This window comes from Metopolophium dirhodum, chromosome 2, assembly GCF_019925205.1.
Source record: "Metopolophium dirhodum isolate CAU chromosome 2, ASM1992520v1, whole genome shotgun sequence".
In the NCBI taxonomy this organism is placed as follows: Eukaryota; Metazoa; Arthropoda; class Insecta; order Hemiptera; family Aphididae; genus Metopolophium; species Metopolophium dirhodum.
The window spans coordinates 42700107-42722648 of NC_083561.1; the positions used below are offsets into that span (position 1 = coordinate 42700107).

The 22542-nt window shown below is 27.3% G+C and overlaps 2 protein-coding genes across 4 annotated transcripts in view; one reads left to right on the forward strand and one right to left on the reverse strand.

Annotated features, from left to right (window-relative positions):
* Positions 1–300: 300 nt before the first annotated feature.
* LOC132939791 (uncharacterized) lies at positions 301–21910 on the reverse strand. 2 transcript variants are annotated; one of them, XM_061007165.1, is made up of 6 exons: positions 21726–21910; positions 3069–4681; positions 2868–3007; positions 2621–2811; positions 2271–2543; positions 301–1097 (listed from the first exon to the last, which is right to left on the reverse strand). In XM_061007165.1, exons 2-6 carry the CDS (start codon positions 4671–4673, stop codon positions 1030–1032), a joined length of 2277 nt encoding a protein of 758 aa, XP_060863148.1. In that variant the 5' UTR covers positions 4674–4681; positions 21726–21910; the 3' UTR covers positions 301–1029. The 2 variants fall into 2 exon arrangements, with proteins under 2 accessions (XP_060863148.1, XP_060863149.1); XM_061007166.1 differs by lacking the exon at positions 21726–21910 and adding an exon at positions 21301–21434.
* Positions 8010–22542, forward strand: part of LOC132939793 (long-chain fatty acid transport protein 4-like) — a 31904-nt gene continuing 17371 nt past the window's right edge. Inside the window, exons 1-3 of one of the 2 annotated variants that reach the window (XM_061007168.1) lie at positions 8010–8323; positions 18609–18762; positions 21313–21550. In XM_061007168.1, coding sequence (XP_060863151.1) covers positions 8136–8323; positions 18609–18762; positions 21313–21550 — 580 coding nt within the window. In that variant the 5' untranslated portion in view covers positions 8010–8135. The remainder of the gene's footprint in view (positions 8324–18608; positions 18763–21312; positions 21551–22542) is intronic. The other variant, XM_061007167.1, reaches the window with a different exon arrangement.

A 22542-nucleotide genomic window follows, 5' to 3' on the forward strand; every position in this document is an offset into this window, starting at 1 on the left:
ATATTGTTTGTTTGAAAAACTTTGACAACATATGTGGGGGTAGGATATCCTCTTAAATGAGGAATTTTTTGTTCTTTATTTTAAAAATCTTAAATTTTTGGTATCCCTAGTAAAAATATATAGTAGGTATATACAGTTTAAGTATAATATTATAAAAATTGTATTACATAAAAAATGTATCAACTACAATAGTTGATTCTGATTTCTGAGCTTATAAACATACAGTACTATTTTTAAGGTAGTAGGATTTGTAGCTTGTGGATTATAGGTATAGTACTCAAACACTACAAATTAATAAAATTAAACAAATTACAAAAATTATTTCAGATAGGTAAATAGCCAATATATTTGATAAAAAAGGTTATTATTCAATGTAACATGTGAATCTAGAACTTATTGTGAAATTTAACATATTTGATTGATATTGGATATTGGATATTGTGCTATTATTTATTCATTTTGACCTTATGCTTACACAAACACCTACAATATTGTTCTGAGATATGTATATTTTATCAGATTTTACTTAGTAAATAATTGCATTAGAAATAGTTCATAAATTGTAGAACTAAATTAAAAAATCTAATGTTTCTCAATAATAAAGTAAAAAATAAATACACCATTAATAGTTAATGCATTAAATATAAACACGGCTAAATAGATAGATAAAAATATACTCAAGGTGTGTGTGGTGTTGCGTATAATAAATTCCTTGTAACAACATAATATTATTAAAAAAATGTATTATTTTCACAATAAAAATAAATACATAGATTGGAGGACAAATAAAAAATAATTGAGTAAATAAATTACAATTAAATTATCTAGAAAACTAAATACGAACAGTTTCTTATAAAATATTCCATAATTGAATTAATATAATAAATATAACAATAATAATCAAATTAAAATCTAAATACAAATAACATTATTATAAAAATATTATATAAGTAATAATTATTATTTAATTGTAAGATTAATTATGAGAAATAAAAACAGTTTAAGCAACCTTAGCCTATATGTATTATCTTAATGTGGAATCATGTACTGCAAATAATCGTAAACACTTAATTCTCCCAAGCATTGACAGACAGCATCTAAAAAAAATTTATTATAAGCACATTCTATAAAATATTCATTAAGTCTTTAATATGTATACATACAATTAGCAATTATGTAGAATGTGATTGTGATTGTGACAGAAGCAAGTGTCAAAATATTTTAATTTTTTTAATTTTGAAAGACAATTATAATTATAATTTAACCAAGAATACATCCCAAGGTCGGCCAAATGGACAATCTTGAATAATTTCAAAGTCAATCCCCCATTTTTAGAACTTTTTATTGTATATTTACTATTTAGTATATACTAGAGCTCTGCACGGTCCGTTTTCTTATAGACCAGACCGGACTGATAATTTTTAACAGAGACCAGGACTAATAAAATAAAAATGAAGCAAGACCAGACCGGACTGATACATTTTAACAAAGACTAGGACTGAACTGGACCGGACCAGGCTGATAAAATAAAAATGAAGCCTGACCGAACGATTATTTTATTATGATAATGATTTTTATTTTTCAACGTAATATAAATTATATAATTAAATCGACGTTTAAGATACAGATCACTATAGATCTAATATAAATTTGGACCCGACTTGACCAGTTTTTTTAAGGACGAACCGGACCGGACCATTTTTTTTTATTAGACAAAGAGACCGAACCACATTAAATTACAATACACAAAAACCGAAAAAGGCCAGACCATGGTCCAGTCCGGTCCGGTCCGGACTGGTCTAGACCAGACCGTGCAAAGCTCTAGTATATACAGTTACATAGATATTACGGAGCAGCTTATTTGTGTGAAATGATATTTTCACACACAATTGTTATAAAAGCTGAATACCAAGCTACACTTTCTGATTATCATTTAGAGCAACACCTTCATTTAGCTGTTAGCAACTATTTCCCAGATTTTATAATAAAGTTGCCAACAATGTGCAATGGCCAATGACGCACTTCTATGCCAACAGTATAATATTAATTTATTATAAATTTAATATGAAACATTACTAAGATCATCATTAATCAAAACAAGTTTTGCCATTCCTGCTATATACATTTGAACATCAATATAAATATGAAGATTAAGTATTTGATTTATATAAATATATATGTTTTGTTCAAGCATAGACTATAATATTTTAGATTTTAGTTTTACTAGGTATAGATAATTAGTTCTCAATCATAAAATAATACTGTTATACCTTTAGAACAATTGCATTTCCATAAAACTTTATTTTGAAATACAGTTGCCTGTAATCCATTGTGATCTGTATTTCCTTCTACAAGCTCAAGAGGCCTAGTGATAGATTCTGAGAATTCAATTACTTCAGCGTGAATGATTCCAATAAACAATAATACTTCAGTAATGTCAGATTTAATTGTCAACCATGGAGAGTATATACGTATTATACTATTCTTGGCAGCATTTAAAGGACAATTGTCTAGAGTTACTAAAACTCTTTGAACTTCTTTATCTGTAATATATTATACTGTAATAGTAATGATATACATTGATTTACTTTAATTACAATTATTATTTTAACTCCTTTACCAGATTTCATATAGTAACAAAGTAGAACAATCATTCTAAATTCCTTCCATGCTTCAATGACCTTTAATACAGCAGTTTCACCTTGTTTTGGCTTATAACTTTTAGACAAGCTTTTCTCATATTCTCGAATACGAGCTTCAGATTTTTTACGGTTAATAAGTTCTTGAAATTTTCCTCTCAATCCATCCTTACTGTAAAAAATATATTAATAATGATAAACTATTTTTAAAAAATTCAAGAAACTTACCTCATTTTTTTACGTTTTTTAGCTGAGTCGAAATGATTAGGTGACAATGGGCTATTGTCTGATTTTTTCCTATTTATTTTGGGCGAAAAGATAATATCATTATTTTCATGAATAGCTCTAGGTGATTCTACCGAGTCAATCTGCAAACAAAAAGAAATTAAAATGTGTTCATATTATTATACAATAACTTTAAATACACACTTTAAATGGCATTTCATAATTGACAAAAGACTGTGTTGGAGAAGCTATAGGTTCAAATAAACCTGGTAATGTTGTTCCATCAACATTTGGTGGAGTTTGAATGGATTGAATGAGTACTTGACTATTTCTTCCATGTGGAGTTTTAGGCGATTGATCGACTTCAATCAATGGAACGTACGGACTTAAAATGGTTTTAGGAGAATACTGGACTATGGAATTGTCCACATTCATGGCTTCATGTTCAGGAGTGGCAGGGATTACACTTATTTCGGATGAATGCATAAATGACATAATATTATCTTCATTCTGATTGAAAAGCTCTTCTTTATGATGTTTAAAGATTTTTGAATATTCTTTAACTGTATTTTTGGCAAATTCTTTTGTATTCAAAGATGAATGTATTAAAGAAGTGTCTGAATATCTTTGATTATCATCATTAATTATACACAATTTTTTTGCTGGTCCTTGACTTTGATGTTCTTGTAATATAATTATTGATTTTTTAGGTTCCCTGCAGTAACTTTCAGTTTTTAATTCAGTTATAGGATACTCCAAAATATTTTCTGTATTGATAATATCCATAGAATCTAAATTAATTTCATCGCAAAATGCATTTTTGACGGTTGTTGATATTTCTGTACTTTTCCGAATTTCATTTGTTCGTAAATTTATTTCATTTTTTTCATTGGTAAATTCCTTACAATCTGGTACTTTACCACTGTCAAAGTTTTTGATCTTATTTTTTTTGTTAAGAACCCGATTATTTTTTTTTATTTTTTTTTTTTTCATAACGGGCAAGGCAATTTTTTTGGAAGATTCAATAATATCTTCAGAATGTACATAGTTTAATTTTGATTCTATTTTATTTATGTGCGTATTTACATTTTTATATTTTTCATTTATATTTTCTGGTACTTGGTCAATTGGTATGTTTATACACGTCTTATAGTTCATGTTCAACCTTTCGTAACTAGAAACATCAGTCTCGTCCAAATTGTTGGACATAACGTACCGTTTTCGATTCGACATAATCTCGGGAGATTTAGAACAACCGAAAACTTTAGTGCGTGAATTCAGTTGATCTCTAGTACACGATGGTTTGATGGCCGATGAATCATTAACCGTATGTGAAGACGAAATTTCAGTTTTGGCAATTTTTGTTGGAAATAAACATTGTTTTGATTTATGCAATGAAGCATCTTGATTTCTTATTGTATTTTTTCGGTTTGATACAATTTGGGGGGACTTGGTAGGACATTTTAATTGAGATGCTTTGTACATGCTGTAGGGTCTTTTTCGTAGGCAATTTGCATAATCAAAAGTTTTACAAAGTTTCTTATTTAGTTCTTCTGGGTCTGAATGTTTATATACTTTTCCTATTTTATCTTCTTGGAATAAACTTCTTTTTACACGTTTGTGAACATGTTCTGTTTTATTTTCATTGGTTTTGACATCCGAAGATTTAGCCGATTTTTTAACTTTTTCAACACTATCTTCAATATTAATTCCTTTTAATTCAGGTAATAATTTTGGTTTATGAGTACTGGTATTTCTGTTCCAAATAACTTCTAATGGTTTAAAAGATGGATGTTTTAGTTTGTCCATTTCTTTTCCTGTAAACATGAATACATTATATAATAAAATAAAATGTACAAAATATTTTTTGGATTTTTCAATATACATTATACATATTAGAATAGATATATTGGTATTGTATGTCAAATGTATATGGGTACCTACTATATTAAAGGTTCCCAAATTGTGGATTACGATTATATTTTTTTGGGTCGCGTTAAGAGGATGCTACACCCGCATTTATTGTCTCCGTCTTACAAATGTAAAACATAGAAAAAACGGTTTTTAAGAACCACTCAGGCTGTGGTCCAAGCTAAGCAAACAAATATTCATACTATAAAGAGGACAAGAGGAGAACAGTTAATATGCAACGTTGTTTTTATTTTTTCGATATTAGAACTAAAAAAAAGTTATTCAAGTTTGAAAAACTCAAAAATTATAAATTTTTAAACAATAAGAACTATTTTGTATTTGTAATATAGAAAAAATAAAACCAACGTTGCACAGTAAATGTTCTCCTCTTTAAAGTGTAAAAATTTGGTTGCTTAGCTTGGACTACGACCTGAGTGGTTCTTAACCACGCACGCAAAACAGTTTTTCTATTTTTTCAGTTTTCAAAACATATTTTGGAGACAACACATGTGGGTGTAGCGTCCTCTTAAGTTATGTAATATTTATATAAAATAAAGATTTATTTAATGTAGAAATACGAGTAGATTATACGGTATTATCCGTGTAATTATATTGTACATTGGTGTTCGAATTTAGTTTTATTCTACAGCCCCCTAGTTTATTACATAATATTATTAATTGTTATTATTCATTACAACCATTTGTTATAATCTAATCAAAAATAAATTTCATTACATCCATGTGGTAAATATTAGAACGCCATAACTGATGAAAATTAGAAGGAGGGGTTTTTCTGGGACCCTTAATTGTAGGACATTAAACCCAGTTGTCACTACAACTACTGTATATAAATAACGTGATAGATTACATTATGATTTATGTTTATATGTATTTGGTAAAAAAAAGTTTTATACGTAAAAGTTAAAACAAATTACAACCACGGTCCACGAATACTATTGTTAGGTATAGGTACTTCAAAAACTGATTGTGTTTAATTTAATAGAACAGTTAAATTATATTTGAATAGAAACGTGTCCATTTGTAAATTAATATTATAATAATTAAATCAAATAATATTAATATATATTTCTATTCTAATAACACACGTAAAAAAAAAATTCATAAAATATAATACCTATAAGCATTATCATTTAGATCACTGGAAATCCTACCATAAAAAAATACTATCTGCAAAACTAACATACTTATATAGGTACTAATACCTAGTTGGCTTTCGGTTAATTTCCTAGAACACATTTATTTCTTACTATCCAAATATTATAGCCAAACTACGAACGCTATTTGCATTTAATTAAATTCCAACTGTATGTAGATTAGTAACATATCGTGAACTTCTATAACCTATGTTTGTGTGGCAATGAATATAAATATTACATGCATACCATTAACTGTTACGCATAACCTATAAAATAAATACACATTGTACCTTGGCCAGAATACTTAGTTTCCACTAAAGTGCAAAGTTTCATTTATCATCTAAGTATGATGTATTGATCTATATACCTATAACTTTTTGGTTATATCAAATATCATCTTTTACAACGTATTTTATATTAAAAACAGCAAATAATTAAATGTTATAATATATATGTTTAGAAAACACATTATTTTATAATTAATCGTCAAAAATAATGTCTTGCAAATTATACTGGAATAATTATTTTAAATATGTAATTGGTTCGTTATCATAAAAGACGAATTATTATTTCATCAATAAATAACAATTTAAATTTGATACACTAGTACAGGCTTTATATTTCTGATAAAAATTATAAAAGCACTTTGTGCATACTGTGACCGTATCACAATTTATCTACACTTAAAATAGCCAAGGTGTAGGTAATAAATAGGTATACAGATGTCTAGTATCGTTTATTACGTATATTATTATTATTAGGGATTCGTATAAAAATAGTATAAACACGAGTTATGTGGTACATAATCATTAATCACTGTAGCCTGTATAGTCGTATAGACCACAAACAAAACAATATTTTTTAAAGTTATTATGTTTTGAAAACAAGCAATAATAGTATGTTACAAAGAAAATGTTTGAACAACATTTAAACAGATTGACGAAACTTAATAATATAAAATAAGTAACTGAACAGTTACAAAAACATTGCCAATGCCCGATTTCGTGTGAAATACTGAGAAATGCTGTACAAAATTTCACATTAACAAATGAGATTTATCGGTTTAAATGATTTTAAAATATACAATATTCTTAGATACCATAGACCATTGTTGATTTCATAATTTCTAGTTCCGCTATTACTTTTTTAATTTTAAAATTGATTAATAAATTTTATATTTATATCTTAAAATATTATGATACATAGGAACTGTTAAAAATTAAAATGCATAGCGATAGCTGGTATCTGGTTTTTTAATTGTTATCATAGACAATTAAAATGTATATTGTTGCATAGGTAATTATTTATTTTTTTTACTTATAAAGTTATAAGTATCATATTACCTAAAAAAAATGTAAATATATATATATCGACATTCAAATTATCTAATAGTCGTAGGAAAAAAAAAGCAATAACAATTTGAAATCTTATAACCTATCCATCTATAGTATATTATTTCGTTCCAAAGTATCAAACACACTTAAAATAACTGATATGATTTTGAAGCACACAAATTACATTTTCAGAAATGAGTAATATTTATATTTATTATAATACATACATAATATATAAAGTGAGTCATTTACCATATTTTTATACGTTTTAACGTATTTACAATAACAAATGATTTGACCTATACTCTATAGAGTTTAGAGCGTGTTTAGATGGATCAGCTACACGGTAATTGGTAAAAAATAATTGTATAATTTGCTTTATACATACCTATTAGACATGGTACCTACTCAAAATAGTTAAATATACATTTTGTATTACATTTCGATAAATTTATGATTTTTAATATTAAATAAATATATTGATGTATTAAGGAAAAAAATGTATATCGTGGGTATGGGTTTAATCATAAAATAGAATGTTATAATAAATATTAAATAATACCTATTTAGGATTTAGTTCAAAACGATTTCAAAGGTTAGTATTGAAACCGTTTTTTATAATAGACATGCGTCCGTGCCAACAGATGTCGCTGTTGCGATTATATTACACAATATATGACTACACAGTGTGTGTTATACATTATAGACTATGGTAAACCAAGCACATCCGCCAACCGGCCAGCCACTCACCGGGACCGACAACTAGTCGTTAGTCGTTACACAGTTATCACGGCGTGCATGTGAGGGTAGAGCTAATAGCTGGGAAAATTATTTTTGATTACCTTTTCGTTATACTTATATCCTTAGTTATGAATAAAGACAATCAACATAGTGTGGCATTTGTTTCGTTCACAGCTGTTACTGCTGTAGCCGTTTTGTTAATCACGCTTAAATATTGTATTCTTTATGTAGTTACAATTTTGAGTGCAGTATGGTTAATAATCAATTACTGGAATTTCTTGGTCAGAGTATGGCAAACACTTCCGAGGGACGCAATGTAAGTAAACAAAAATAATACAGAATTAACGAAACATCAAAGTTAATGTGACTCAAGCAATACCAAATATTCGCCCATTTACACATGCATTTATATAATATACGATTATAATTATAAGTTTTTAACCTGAACGTACCGAATTCTTAATCATGGAAATGTAAATACGATGTAAAACCAAAAAAAAACTTTTGAAAACATTCAAAAGTGACAAATACAATTTAACAAATGGGGAACCCTACTTAAAATATATATCAACATACCTACCTATAATACAATTAGAATCTTTTTTAAAACAAAGTAAAAACTTTGATGTCTAAACATATACTAAATAATACAGAAATACCGTAAACAGTTAGTAAGTATTATAATACAGTCAAGTCTCGATAACTGGAATTTCGTGTTTTTAAGTTGGGTTTGAAGCGTATAACTCAAAAAATCCATAAGTCGAATTTTATTCCCCTCGAGACTCTACTGTATATTATCACATTTTAATACCAACTACGCATGGGAATAATTTAATGAATAAACAATATTATTAATTTTTTTATGATAACATTTATGACTCACAATATTATACATTTTAATAAACAAGTGTAATATTTTCAAAACTGTAAACGTCAATATACAACACATACAATATTACCAAGATCAATGGTAAAAGATAACATTTCAAAACGCATTAGTTATTACTTATTTGTTTAAAATTAGAAGCTATTGAATTTAATGTGTTTAATAATAGAAACTTTTTAACGATTATTCAATTATTGTTCAATCTTTAAATTTTGTTATTTAATAAATAAACTCGATAAATGATAATACAAATATCCAACATAAATCATATTGATCTTATTTTAAAACTTATTTAAGTGTTAACCATCAAAATGTGTATTCAATATCTAGCAATCAAATATGTTGATAAATTATAAGTTATAAGTTTATAACCAATTAATATATTATAAAATGTATGTTTACATACAAAAACAATTTTTGTAGTATAAAATATTTTTACGTTATTGTAATATAATGATGGTAGGTAACATCTATAATGATTTTTTCTTAAATTATCATAACACGTTTTCGGTTAATTTTTATGAATTGTAAATATCGACCTACAATTCTAAGGTCATAAAATTATACAGGTAAAAAAAGTAAAAGTTGGTTATAATATTTTTACGAAATAAATAAAAAAGTTAGACTAATGCTGAAATCAGAGGGATAGGACACTATATTGGGCACTTCACTGTCGATAAAAATTTTTTACTTGTTCAAATCTCGTATAGGTATTTCTCAATAATTGGACAAGATTTTGAGCGGATAATTGGCATTTCTCTGGCTTCGTTTAGGTTCGTCAGTGGTTGATAGCGATGTATTTATTATACATTTGAAAGTAATTAAAAATTAATTTCTATCGAAAAACCATTCTGCGGTGAAGGGCCCGAATAACAGAACACATAAGACTATTAAACAATGTTAGGTAAATACAATTAATTAATTAGTCGTTTTTGTTAGAATAACATTACATAATGTTACTAAATCTCTAGGATTACATGTATTTTAATTTTAACCAAAGACGATTTAACAAAGAATAGGTACACCGTACATTGAATAATCTTTCAGAGTACCTAAGTATCTTTTCTTTACACGTTTGAGGAATAACTGAGAAAACCCGGAGCTCACTTCTGCTGTATACTGTATAGTATGTTTCCAGTGGGTACCTCGTCATTGAGTTATTAATCTATGATTAGTTGAATTTATTATCAAAATTCGGAATAAGTATGTTTGTTTTTGTATAATTTGCTATTTCATTATCTAGTAAGTACTTTCAGTAGATAATAATCAAAACTTAAATATCTGTAACCAGGCTCCCACATCAAATTTTGGGTCCCTGTACTAAATGTTTTTGCTGACCCTATAAAAAACAACCTATTACAAGCGATACGGGTGTCTTATACACGAATACACGATTTCTAGGTAATCACTAATCAATGCTTAACTCACAGCTTAAAATAACAAAATTACTTAATATATTATAATATAAATCTATATTTAATATATATTTTGTATTCCTATCAAAATTTTAAAAATTACAAATTTATTTCAACGGACAACTAAAATAGCCAAGCACCTGTACTTCAGGTCCAGCCGACCCCTCTTCTTCCATCCCCTCCGCTTGAGGGAGCCCTGTCTGTAACCTTATAAACATTAAATATTTGAATCTTTTTTTTTACTATGAGAGTATATAAAAAATAAAAAAGCGGCTAAGTGGAAGCAGGGCCGGTGGCAAGGGGGGTATGGTGGGTCATCACACCCCCCTTTGAATTTTTCGTAATTATCAGTCAGCATTTTCTTAATAACAGAGAGCTGTCAGAAATTATACGACTTGTTAAAAATTGTTTTCCTAGATTTTCTTAGGTTATAATTTTAATAATAAAAACGAGAACGGGTCCTCGGCAGTCAGCAGTATTTTGATTTCTAAATCGGTATTTACCGATTTTTGTATTTACAAAGGATGATATTATTAATAGTTTACTATGTTATAAAAAATTTTTAATTTAAGTGGATATTTATTATTTAATCAATGACAGTTGACTCCACAAGGTTAGGTTACCTAGGTTCTTTCATGAGTGTAACATGCAGATGCCGAAGCTTTATTTAATATTTTGGTTAGGTTAGATATTGATTTAATATTACATAATTTTTAAAGTTTAAATAATCCAGACAATCCTATACATGTATGGCTAGCGGCTGTATGATATATAAGTAACAATTAGTAGTATAAGTAGTATAACAGACTATATGCATAGAACTATTCAAAATGTTTTAGTTCAATTTTTTAAAAAATTTTTTTATGTTTTTTAATATAATATTTATCAAATTTTAATTATTTTAGCGCACCTTACTTATTATACAGAAAAACCAGGAATTTTTATAGGTACTTCACATAGTTTGTGTTAAGAAATTACGGTCGACATTTTTACCGTCGGCAAATACTTGATCTCACCCCCCCCCCCCCTCCGACAAAATCGCCAGGCCCTGAGTGGAAGTATAGGTCACAAGTGAAAGACTGTAATGGATGGTGTTAAATTTGAATTTAATGATATAAACTCAATGTATACGAAAACTATTCTGAGCGAAGACGGTCGTCAGCCTATAACATTACTAAGTAGGTATATTTTATGATATTGTGATGAAAGTAATTAATTTTACTATTAGGCATTAGTACAACAGTAAGTTAAATTCATTTTTGCCAAAACTAATTGTGTGCATAAAATATAATAATATACTCTAAAAGTTTCATATACCCGAATAATATTTTAAAATTACAACAAAATAACTAAAATAATCGTTATTCTTAGTTTTAATGTGTAATTTCGTCCGAATTTGAATTTCTGGAAAAAATAACTGTGTTTATACATTATTAAGATTTTTTGGTTACAATATGATTTATGAGAATCTTTGTTTTTAATTTTCATTCTTAAGTTATAAAAATTGAACATTTTATAATTTTTTAATTACAATAATTGATAATTTTCAAGATTTTAACTTAACCTGTCAAAATACTTATGAAAAAAACGTGCCTATGGATCTTTAATAATTAACAACTGCTATTATAACAACTTATAAGGAACCTTGTATTAAATTTTCAAGCTTTTTTACTTAACGAATAAAAATATATTGACATATATAGAATAAAAACTAAACAATTTCAAATGTCTATAAATAACTCAAAACAAAACAAAATATTTTGAAAGTATTATAATGTATAGAAAATTATAAAATAATTAATATTTGATGAAAATTTCAAGTATCTTCGGTTACTAGTTTTTGAATAAGAAATTTGTTGTATGAGAATTTGTTAATTTCCGGGTGAATACCCAATGTCTAGCTTCAAACGCTTGTATAATTTAAATTTACTTTCCGGCAAACTATTTTAGTTTTTTTAATGTAGGAAAACTTAAAGGGAATCTTATACCTATTACATTTTCAAAGCCCAAATAATAAATAGAAACATTTTGATAGATTTCTAACTCGAAATAATTTGCCAATTTTCGTGATTTTGATGAATTTTGTCAGCATTTTAACTTCAGATGCTCTTAAAAAATTATTTTGGATTTATGATCAACTCTTTTTTTAATTTCCATGAACATCAACTTATTTTTTACCGAACGAACAATTTTGTATCGACAATTACAGTTAAAAAAAACTAATAAAACTCGAAATTTTCTTATGCTATAAATATCTCAAAGAGTCGAAATATTTCAAAAATGTTATGGTACATAGAAATTGATAATATAAAAATTCAGTGAAAATGTTATCTGTATTCTGTAATTTTTTTAGAGTTACACAAAACAAAATCATTTTTTTCAAATACTGTTATTGCTAAGAATCTTAGTTTTTCCTTAATTTTTTGTTTGTTTTTCCTAACGTTTTTGAAAACTATTGGGAATTTTTTACTTGTGACCCCCTTAAAGTACCAACTAGATTCACTTTCTCACAAGAAAAAATGCTGTTGAAGAAAATTTAAGCATTTTTACTGTCCCAAAAGGTGATCACAGACACAAATAAAAAAAACATATCATTATAAAATCAATTTATTCATGGCTCCGCTCTGCAGAATTTAAAATTATAACATAATATTCTAATTTCCATCCATGTTGTAATGTCAAGGCTGCCTATCTTATTATTACTACAGTACGGCACTTCAATAGAGTCTCAATAATGGTGGTTACAATAAAATAATAGTATATTAATTAAATATTAAAAAAACTTTTATTCTATTATATGACAACTAATTTAATTATGAGCTATAAGTTATGTTATGACTTATGACTATTAATGTTTTATATTTTATCTAAATAACAACAAATAAAATTAATATAATATTTTAAAGCTGCTGCTTGTGTATATCTACTGGTTACATTTTACTCGAAAAATTCATGTGATAATGTTATGCTACACAACTACTACCTTCATTTGATCACTTTCACTTGGAATCATTATTAACTATTTTATATAGTTGTTGGAACAGCACGTACCGTTTCCTACCGTAACATACCTTCTACAATTAACAAACCTTAGTTGTTGTAGTTTGTAAATAAGGATTGCGTAATTAATGTAATGTATTTTCTACTATCACCATATTGTATAAAACAATTTTCAAAATGTATCTGTAAAAATATGGTTTAAAAGATAAAAAAAAAACATTTATATTGCAATGAAATCAAAATACATAATATTATTTAAATCTTATATAAACAAAACGTGAAGTTGGGCAACGGCCTTGAAATGCAATCGTGTCAGAAATCAAATAACCACTGGTATCACTAAGTAATGAGTAGTTGCATACGTTATAGATGATATTATTTCTAGTAACTATCAACGATTGCATGCATATATTATGTATTTGTGCATATTATAAAGACATAAGCATTTCGAACAGGTGGCCATTTTTTTTAAAATTACTTTATATTGGACTTAGACTACATTGATTACCCTAAACACAATCTTCATCTTAAAAATGTTAGTTTAAATTATTCATGATCAAAGAACAATACGACAATGTAGATAAAATAAAAAAACACAATCATATTTAATTTACATTAAGAAGGTGCCCAACGTAAACATATAATATAATATAATATATATCATTAGGTGGGAATATAAAGAGAAAGTTTTGGTAACTAAAAATGTTTTAAATGGTTTTGTAACAGAGATAAGAAATATGAATAAGTAGATGAGATATAAAATAAATCTTACATAATATCAATTGTTTTTTTTAAATAGATATAGGTAAAGCAAGAAAAGCAATTTGTTTTGTAATATTTTCAAAAAAATAATAAATTAGATAAAACCAATTAACAGTGATCATAATATTATGTAGGTATTTATAGATGCTAATATACCTACTATACAGTTTGCAGTCTACAAAACATAAGACTTAAATTGTCTTTTAATTTAAACAGATTTCAAATTTACAAACTCGATTAGTGTACCATTAATATTTAAGTCCTAAAATAGAAAGATTAATTATATGACTAATTTGGATATAAGCATAAAACTGAACTACTCAAATCTAATAATTATTTTTAGAGACAACACTAGGTATTATCTTTAATAATTAATAAATATTTATAACTTCTCAGCTTAATATAATTACTATTATTATTATTCATATTTCGTAATTTGAGCACGTTTTTGTTCATGACTTGGCATACTTTTTAAAATAATAATCACCTTATCATAGTTTAAGTACACATCAACACAATCTAATTGAGATGAGTAATTAGAATATTAAGATAAATTCTAAATGCGATTTACCATACAGATCTACTCTATACTTTATCTGTCTCTCTCTTTCTATGTATACACAAGATATATCTACATAATGTATTATTATATTATAGGTATATTTACATAAATAAATATATTGAATATCAATAATGTGTCGATGTTATTACTACTCGATGTTTATATAGGTATATTACTATAAATTTCTTTAATACGCACAAAAAATTGTTTAGGTAAGAACATTATCTGTGCTTAAGCGTTGCCGATTTTTCGAAATTTTCATTTTCAAGCAAGATATGGGTATGTGAAATATCAAAAATTAAAAATGCTCATATCTCGCTTGAAAATTAAAATATCGAATAAAAGCCAACGCTAAAGCACAGATAATGTTATTATCTAAAAAATTGATAATAGGTCAAATCACTCTAATATCAAAACTAACAGCACACTATTGAAACTAGTGAACGAAAATTTGCTATGTTGTACGTGTGTAAGACGGAAACAACAAATGCTAGGGTAGCATCCTCTTAACACGAGTTTATATAGAAATAAATTTAAAATCAGTGAGGGCGCGATAACCAATTTATTTATTATATATTATATTATATATTAGATTCAATGCTAAGCGGGAAATGTATATTCTATACTTAGATAATAGATACATCATAATATGCCTTTGACTTTTGAGTAGTTTTTGACATTACTTTTTAGTTTTTACTTTATTACCCCATATAACCTCAAAATTGATAGTAATAAATGACCGCATGATAAGCTCCAGTGGGTCTCCGTCTCTTTATTATCTATGAATTTACATATATTTCGATATATTGATCAATCTATAACAATATAAAGTTTATGAGTATACACGATAACCGTATTTTTTGGTTACCCTTTCGAAGGGGTACTACTATTATCGTTTTATATTTTTATTTAGATTTTGAATAATATTTCGGGGATTTTAAGTTTGACTCATGCCAAATATACGGCGACTAAACTATGTGTATTCCTTGACGATATATATTAATAAATTATTTTTATTGTATTAATCAAATTATTTATAAATTCCTAAGCATTCTGATTTCTTACTATAATCCGTAGTACAAAAATGTCTACGTATTTGAACAGTTGAAAGAACTATATCATTACAATTTATTCATATATCTGGTACAAAGCATTTGTTTTTATAACCAAAAATGGCTATTAGTTTAGTGTTCGATAGTAATTAAATAATTTTACCGTTATGTTCTTATGTACCTAGATCATAAGAGCTATTTTTTTAATCAATTTTTAGGATACCTAAAAGATATATCAGAATAATAAAATTATATTTTTACACCATAGCTGGGATTCTGTTATATAATATACTCATATTATTAAACACGATAAACCACTACCACATTGTAGGGACCGTTCAATTATTAGACTAGCTACCTTATTTTGTTATGTGTCTATTTAACAATCAAGGACGATATTATTCGTACGGCTGTGACCTGTGAATTATACAGAGTGATTTGATTATTTATCAATAATACATTAATGCATGTACAGGTAACTACTATCAAACGCCTTATTATTCAATATGATCGTTTTTATTGGTACAGTGTACACTATATAGTCTATACGTCTAGGTATATTATAAATTATAATTTATTATGTTTATGTATAATGTATGTATTAACTGTTTATATTTTGTATAATTTATTAATATGTAAATGATTAATACAATTTGTCAAAATGAACTACTTGAGTTGTACGGTAATTTTTCCTACTATAGATACCTAAAAATAGTGATAACTTAAATGATTAATTAATACCTTGAGAATTAATTACTTTTAATACATTTCGTACAATATAATTGTTTTGTTTCAATTACAATGGAAATACTGCGAAAGAAATAATAATTGTTTAAGGCAAGATGACCATTATAAAGGTCCTTAACATTTTATTTAGCGATCAAGGCCGGAGTTTAACACATCCACACAATTTAAAGGTCTATATAACTTCCAAGTTAGGTTTATGTTTTTTAAATCGCCCCAATACCCGATTATAGAATGTTTCTATCTAGGACACCTCTGCGATTCTGCTTGAACAAAATGTACACTATATTTGAAAGGGAGCCGAGAACGCTTCAGAATTTTATTGTCATATATAATATATAATATACACCTATCATAATTATTGAGCTTCCCACAATTACGCTTACAGTTTACACCAGAAGTTCCCAACCCATGGGCCACTTGCGGAACGCGGACGCTGGTGGAGAATCTAAGCCAAGGGTCAGCAAATTTTAATTGGCATTCACATCGATATTTTATATGATTTTATACATGTCTATATTTCTTCTATCCATCGTCTTATTCGTGTGTGTTTATATTTTATACCTGTATATTAGGTGAGTGGGCCTCAAAGTTTTTTTTTACATGCTTGGTGGTCCGCACAATTAAAAAGGTTGGGAACCGCTGGTTTAGACTATAATAGTATTCTTGCACCGAGTTTCCACCAACGGCAATAATTTTAATGCAGCAATAACGAAACTATTTGTGTACTTATACCTAGTTGTAGAAACTGAATATTTCACTTAATTATTCAAAAGTACAATAACAATATACATTAAATTATATTTAAATTTTGAACACCACATAGTGCGCAAGTTATCACAAGCTTATATTCTAGAATGGCTAGAGGAAGGCGGTGGGTTTGTAGGTTGTCCTCAGAAGTTAGAACTATATTATATCGCCGCACAGTATATTTATATTTTTCTCACTTCTTCTAAGTACTATTTACTTGAGCCTGCTAATTCTCCATATTTCGATGTAGGTAACAGTAGCTGATATTTAAAGTAATAACTGATAAGCGGGTTGCGGGTAACTCACGATTATACAAATGAGTTTGTCTATACGTAAACACGATTTAAAATTACTGAAAATTAAGTACCTATCCTAACCTAGCTATGTAGTAATGTATGTTTAAATCAATAGATTCGCAAAATTAAAACCAATTGAATAATTAAATGTCGCTTGAGTTAGTGTCCAACTAGCTAATCTATCACTAAGTCAAGGCCAAGCATCTAACAAAGTAAAAACCACTGTACATAGATATAATATCACGCCTTATTAAGATTTGAATTTAGAGCTGAAACTCTTGTCGTATTAAAATAAAATAATAACAGTACGGCTACACTTAAACAGGTGGTTGTTAGAGTGTATGGCCAATTTTAGATCTGTACAGAACGGTGGTCAGTCGTGATGTAAAATGTTTGTTAAATGTTGATTATCAATTATCATAATATTAGATATATTATATTTGAATAACCAATCGCCGCATTCAAAAAACGGAGCTCTGTTCGATGTATATTGCACCTATATATTTAAATGTAGTTTTTCGCAATCAAACGTTAATTTTTCTTTATGCTTTCGAAATGGGAAACTAATAAGACAAAAATAGGTAGTAACTTGAGACTTCTCCAAAATACTAACTGAATAAAATTCAAACTCGATGGATATAATAAGTAAATATATATTCTCGTATATATTATACATAGACAGAATAACTAATCTAACTAAACAAAAAAACAATCATAAATATAAACATGTAAATATATAAATACAAAAAATTTTTCACTCTACTTCAACAATTGTTTTCATAAAAATACAAAAATATGATTTTTTTATTTTAAATAAATAAGTAACTTTAAACTTTAAATATCAAAATTCATAAGAGAACTCAAAAAATAATGTTTAATTAGTTATATACCTACAATCTTATTATTTATTAGGGTCCATAGTTGTAAATAGTTTATGGGTGCCTATATAAGTAGGTTACTACTTACTGATAAATTTAATTCAGTCGCATTTAATGCTGATTTAGAACTAAACGTGAGTGAGACATAACTCAAGTTTTCAATTTTAGATGGTAATAAATTATGAATTAGGAAACAGTATTATATAGTAGATATAAAGGAAATAATGTATAAAAATATTATGTTTTATTTTTTCAGATTAATCAAAGATTATTCAACATATTTTATCAAAATAAGGATATGGAATTTATTGGGATGTGACACATATGCTAAAATTTTTAAAAGAAATGTTGAAAAACATCCAAATAAAATAGCATTTAAGCATGAAGGTTCTACATGGAGATATATAGAAGTAAATATTACTATAAATACAGAAATGGAAGTTTATAAATTATGATGAATAACAATACCCATCTATCAATACATAATATGTGTACTTACCATGGGCGCCTATAGGGTAATTTTCAGGAAGGGGTAACAAAATGAAACTAGATTCTAAAACCTAAAATTGTGTACAGCATAAAATGATTGGTTCACTGATTAAGTGATAAGTAAAAGGTATATATGGTATAAAGTACGGTATTAAATACAAGATAAGTATATGAATTCAAAGCATATTGTATAATTTTATTTGCACATTTTATTATTATCTAGGGGGCATGTCCCTCTTGCCCCCTCCCCCCATCAATGGGTGCCCTTGGTACTTGATACTAAGTACATTAGTACGTATGTGATGGATCTAAATATCCATCACAACTCTACCTACAATAAAACTAATTGGTTGTATAATGAAATTTAATATTTTCATTAGTTCAGTAATATAATTATGAGTTGTTTAAAGTAATTACTAATTACATACCAAACCTACTATATTAAAAAATCATTAATATGAATATTATGATATAGGTAGTTAAGATATCATTTTTAATATTTGTTTACGAGTATTGACTGTAAATAGAATTAATATACTACCTATTTAATTTTAATTATTGTGAAATATTACTTATATACGCATAAGCGTACCCTCAGGGTAGTTATGGTAGGCACTTGACTACTCTGTGAACTCCCCCCTCTCAATATTCAATTATATTTTTAAGTTGATTAATTTATTTTTATTTATAAAATACTTTCTACCACAGTAAATGTAGTTAAATGAGGTTATCCCATCCAAATTAGTTTTTATAACTTAGGCGCACGATCTAAGATAGTATACTATCTTAAATCATGCTTAGGCGTGAATATGAATATAAGGTACTAGTTTGTTATAGCCCCACCATGGTGAGTGAAAACTTTAAAGCCCCGCCACTCAGGTTTGTTATAGCCCCGCAGACGCTGCCATCCGTATAACAATAAACACATGATACATCGTATAAATATAAAATAATGAGTTTATTTATTGATTCCATAATAATAATAATTTGATAATAGATATATTGATATAATATTAAAAAATGATAATAATAAATATATTGTATAAGTAAAAACAATGATAAATTAAAAAATGTATAAAAATGTTTATGGTTTCTGTGATTTCCAAAATTCTGCTAAACTTTATAAGATGGTGTCAAACGGATCACTATATTGTTAAGTTTTGATCCCCACATAAATTCTGCCATGTAAGAGTCTAAAAAATTTCTATCAGTTTCTCTACATTTTTTGTTGCCCCATTTGGCCAACCACCACATTCTCTCGACATTTTGTGTGTGGGCTCCTGAGTTAGGGTCCACGAAATTGTATCTATGATTAACATGATTATGTTGAAATCCATGTTATTGTAAATTAGTATAAGCTGTCAGAAAAAATTGTAGAACTATGTCTATTGTCTAATATATATCGGTTAATGATAGGAATCAATGTAACTTCTAATCTATTTGGCACACTAACTATGAAATAGTTTTTGATTATTGATTATTAGGTACCTCATAGTAATGGTAGGTATTTTTCGTTGAATTATTTTATATTTATACTATGTATTTATTGTTATATGGATGACGGGGCTATAACAAACCAGTACCGAATATAATATAATATATGTATGTGTGTATGTTAATGTGTTATGTATGACTACCCTGCCATAAATGTCTGCGCACGCTTATGTATATACTACACATTTTTTTTATTATTTTAACAACCTTAAGTGGCTTGAAAATTTAAAGTACTACCAATGTCATATTTGAAAAAAGTTAAAATATGATTTTCCTAATAATACTTGTTTATATTTATGACTAATTTTTCCCAAAAATTATCTTTTATACCATCAACTATATAATAGATAAATAAACCCAGGCTATTTTTTTATTTAATACTTCAGATTACATTAGTGAAGTATAATGATAAACACTTCTTTAAAATACTAAAAATATTCTTGATAATCTAAGATTATGTGTACTTAAATAATATGTATTTAAAAGTCAAAGTTTAGTACCTATTTTAATATTAAAATAAACATTTTAGGTTTAAATGCTAATAACAACTGTGTAGAAAAACAGTTATTAAATTGATTCCATATAGTTTAATAAATAAATAAAAATACATATGATATGGTTGGTACTTTGCTACCTAACCTAACCTTGCTACTTTTTAAAAACATAAAAGAATAAAGGATTTATGAAATTCTGCCAACTGCTAGAATTAGAAAAATATGTCAATTTTGCTTACAATATATTATTTTTGATACTTTTATTTTATTAGGTTCAATATTATTTGTTGAGGATATAATGTTAAATTAAAAATAACCATTTCGAAAACTAAGCCAAGATATTATACAATATTTTTCATATATACCCATATAATTAATGGTTGTTAACAAATGTAAAATAGTAATACATTAAAATATATAGATACCAAATAGAACTATAATAAAATTATTAATTATAGTATAGACACTTACAATTGTTTTTAGGTAGAAGAGCTCAGCAATCAAATTGCCAATTATTTCAAAGAGCAAGGACTTAAGCGAGGTGATATTGTTGCTTTATACATGGAAAGTTGTCCAGAATATGTATGCATTTGGCTTGGTTTGTCTAAAATTGGTGTTATAGTAGCTTTAATTAATAATAATCTACGTGCTGACACATTGGCACATTCTATAAAAGTATCAAATTGTTCAGCAGTCATAATTGGCAAGGAACAAATTAACGGTAAGAAGATATTCTCATAATTTACTATATTTTATATTGATAATCAATAAAAACACGAGAGTAAGAAATTAAAAACACTAAGACTAATCCGTCTATTTATCGAGAGATGTAATAATTAATATTATAAGTTACATTTAAGTTTAAGTAGGTACTGGTATACAACAAAACTTCTTACTTGCAATTAAACAGTTTGTTTTATCCTTGATGGATATTTCCAATACAATTATTTTTTCGGATAATGAATAATATAATAGTTAGCAGTTAGCACAGAATAAAATAACATCACAAATCAACACAGTCCATCAACAAATTAGTAATTACTAATTACATAGTACTCAGTGCTACGCTACTACAACTGACAGTCTGACTTACTATCAATTATCAAACCACACACGTTCATTTGTGAATACACGTATCAAAATATAATAATGGCGGCAATTCCTTATCATTTATATTTAATTTTTGATAAAAAAAAATAGTAATAACCACTGCAGATATTTTATATATCTACAACCGTGGTAATAACAACGATCATGGTATTTAATCCGTAGACCTATAAACTAATGGACAGCTGCAGCAGCTGCGCTTATAGAGAGAGAGGTCAGCTGGGATACGATATTGGCGATCAAAAGCTTATCAAATTGATAAGCTGAAACCTTAGATCATATACAATGGATAGAGCCATACGAACTATTTGTGAAGCCAACATCACTGTAGGACCTCGATGATATGCGCATGCGCGTGGTCTCTTATCATTAATGCTTGGCGCAGAGTGTCGGCATTATAATAATATGAACAGATTGAAATATTATGATAAGCAGTTGCGCATGCGCAGATGTCACAGGTCCTATAGTAATGTTGGCATCAACTCTTTTTATGCCCGTAGTATGCTATGACTCCATCCATTGTATATGATCTAAGGCTGAAACGGGCACGCTGTGTAGTGTGTATCATATATTTTTATATTATGTTATTTTTCCATCTGGCCCGTT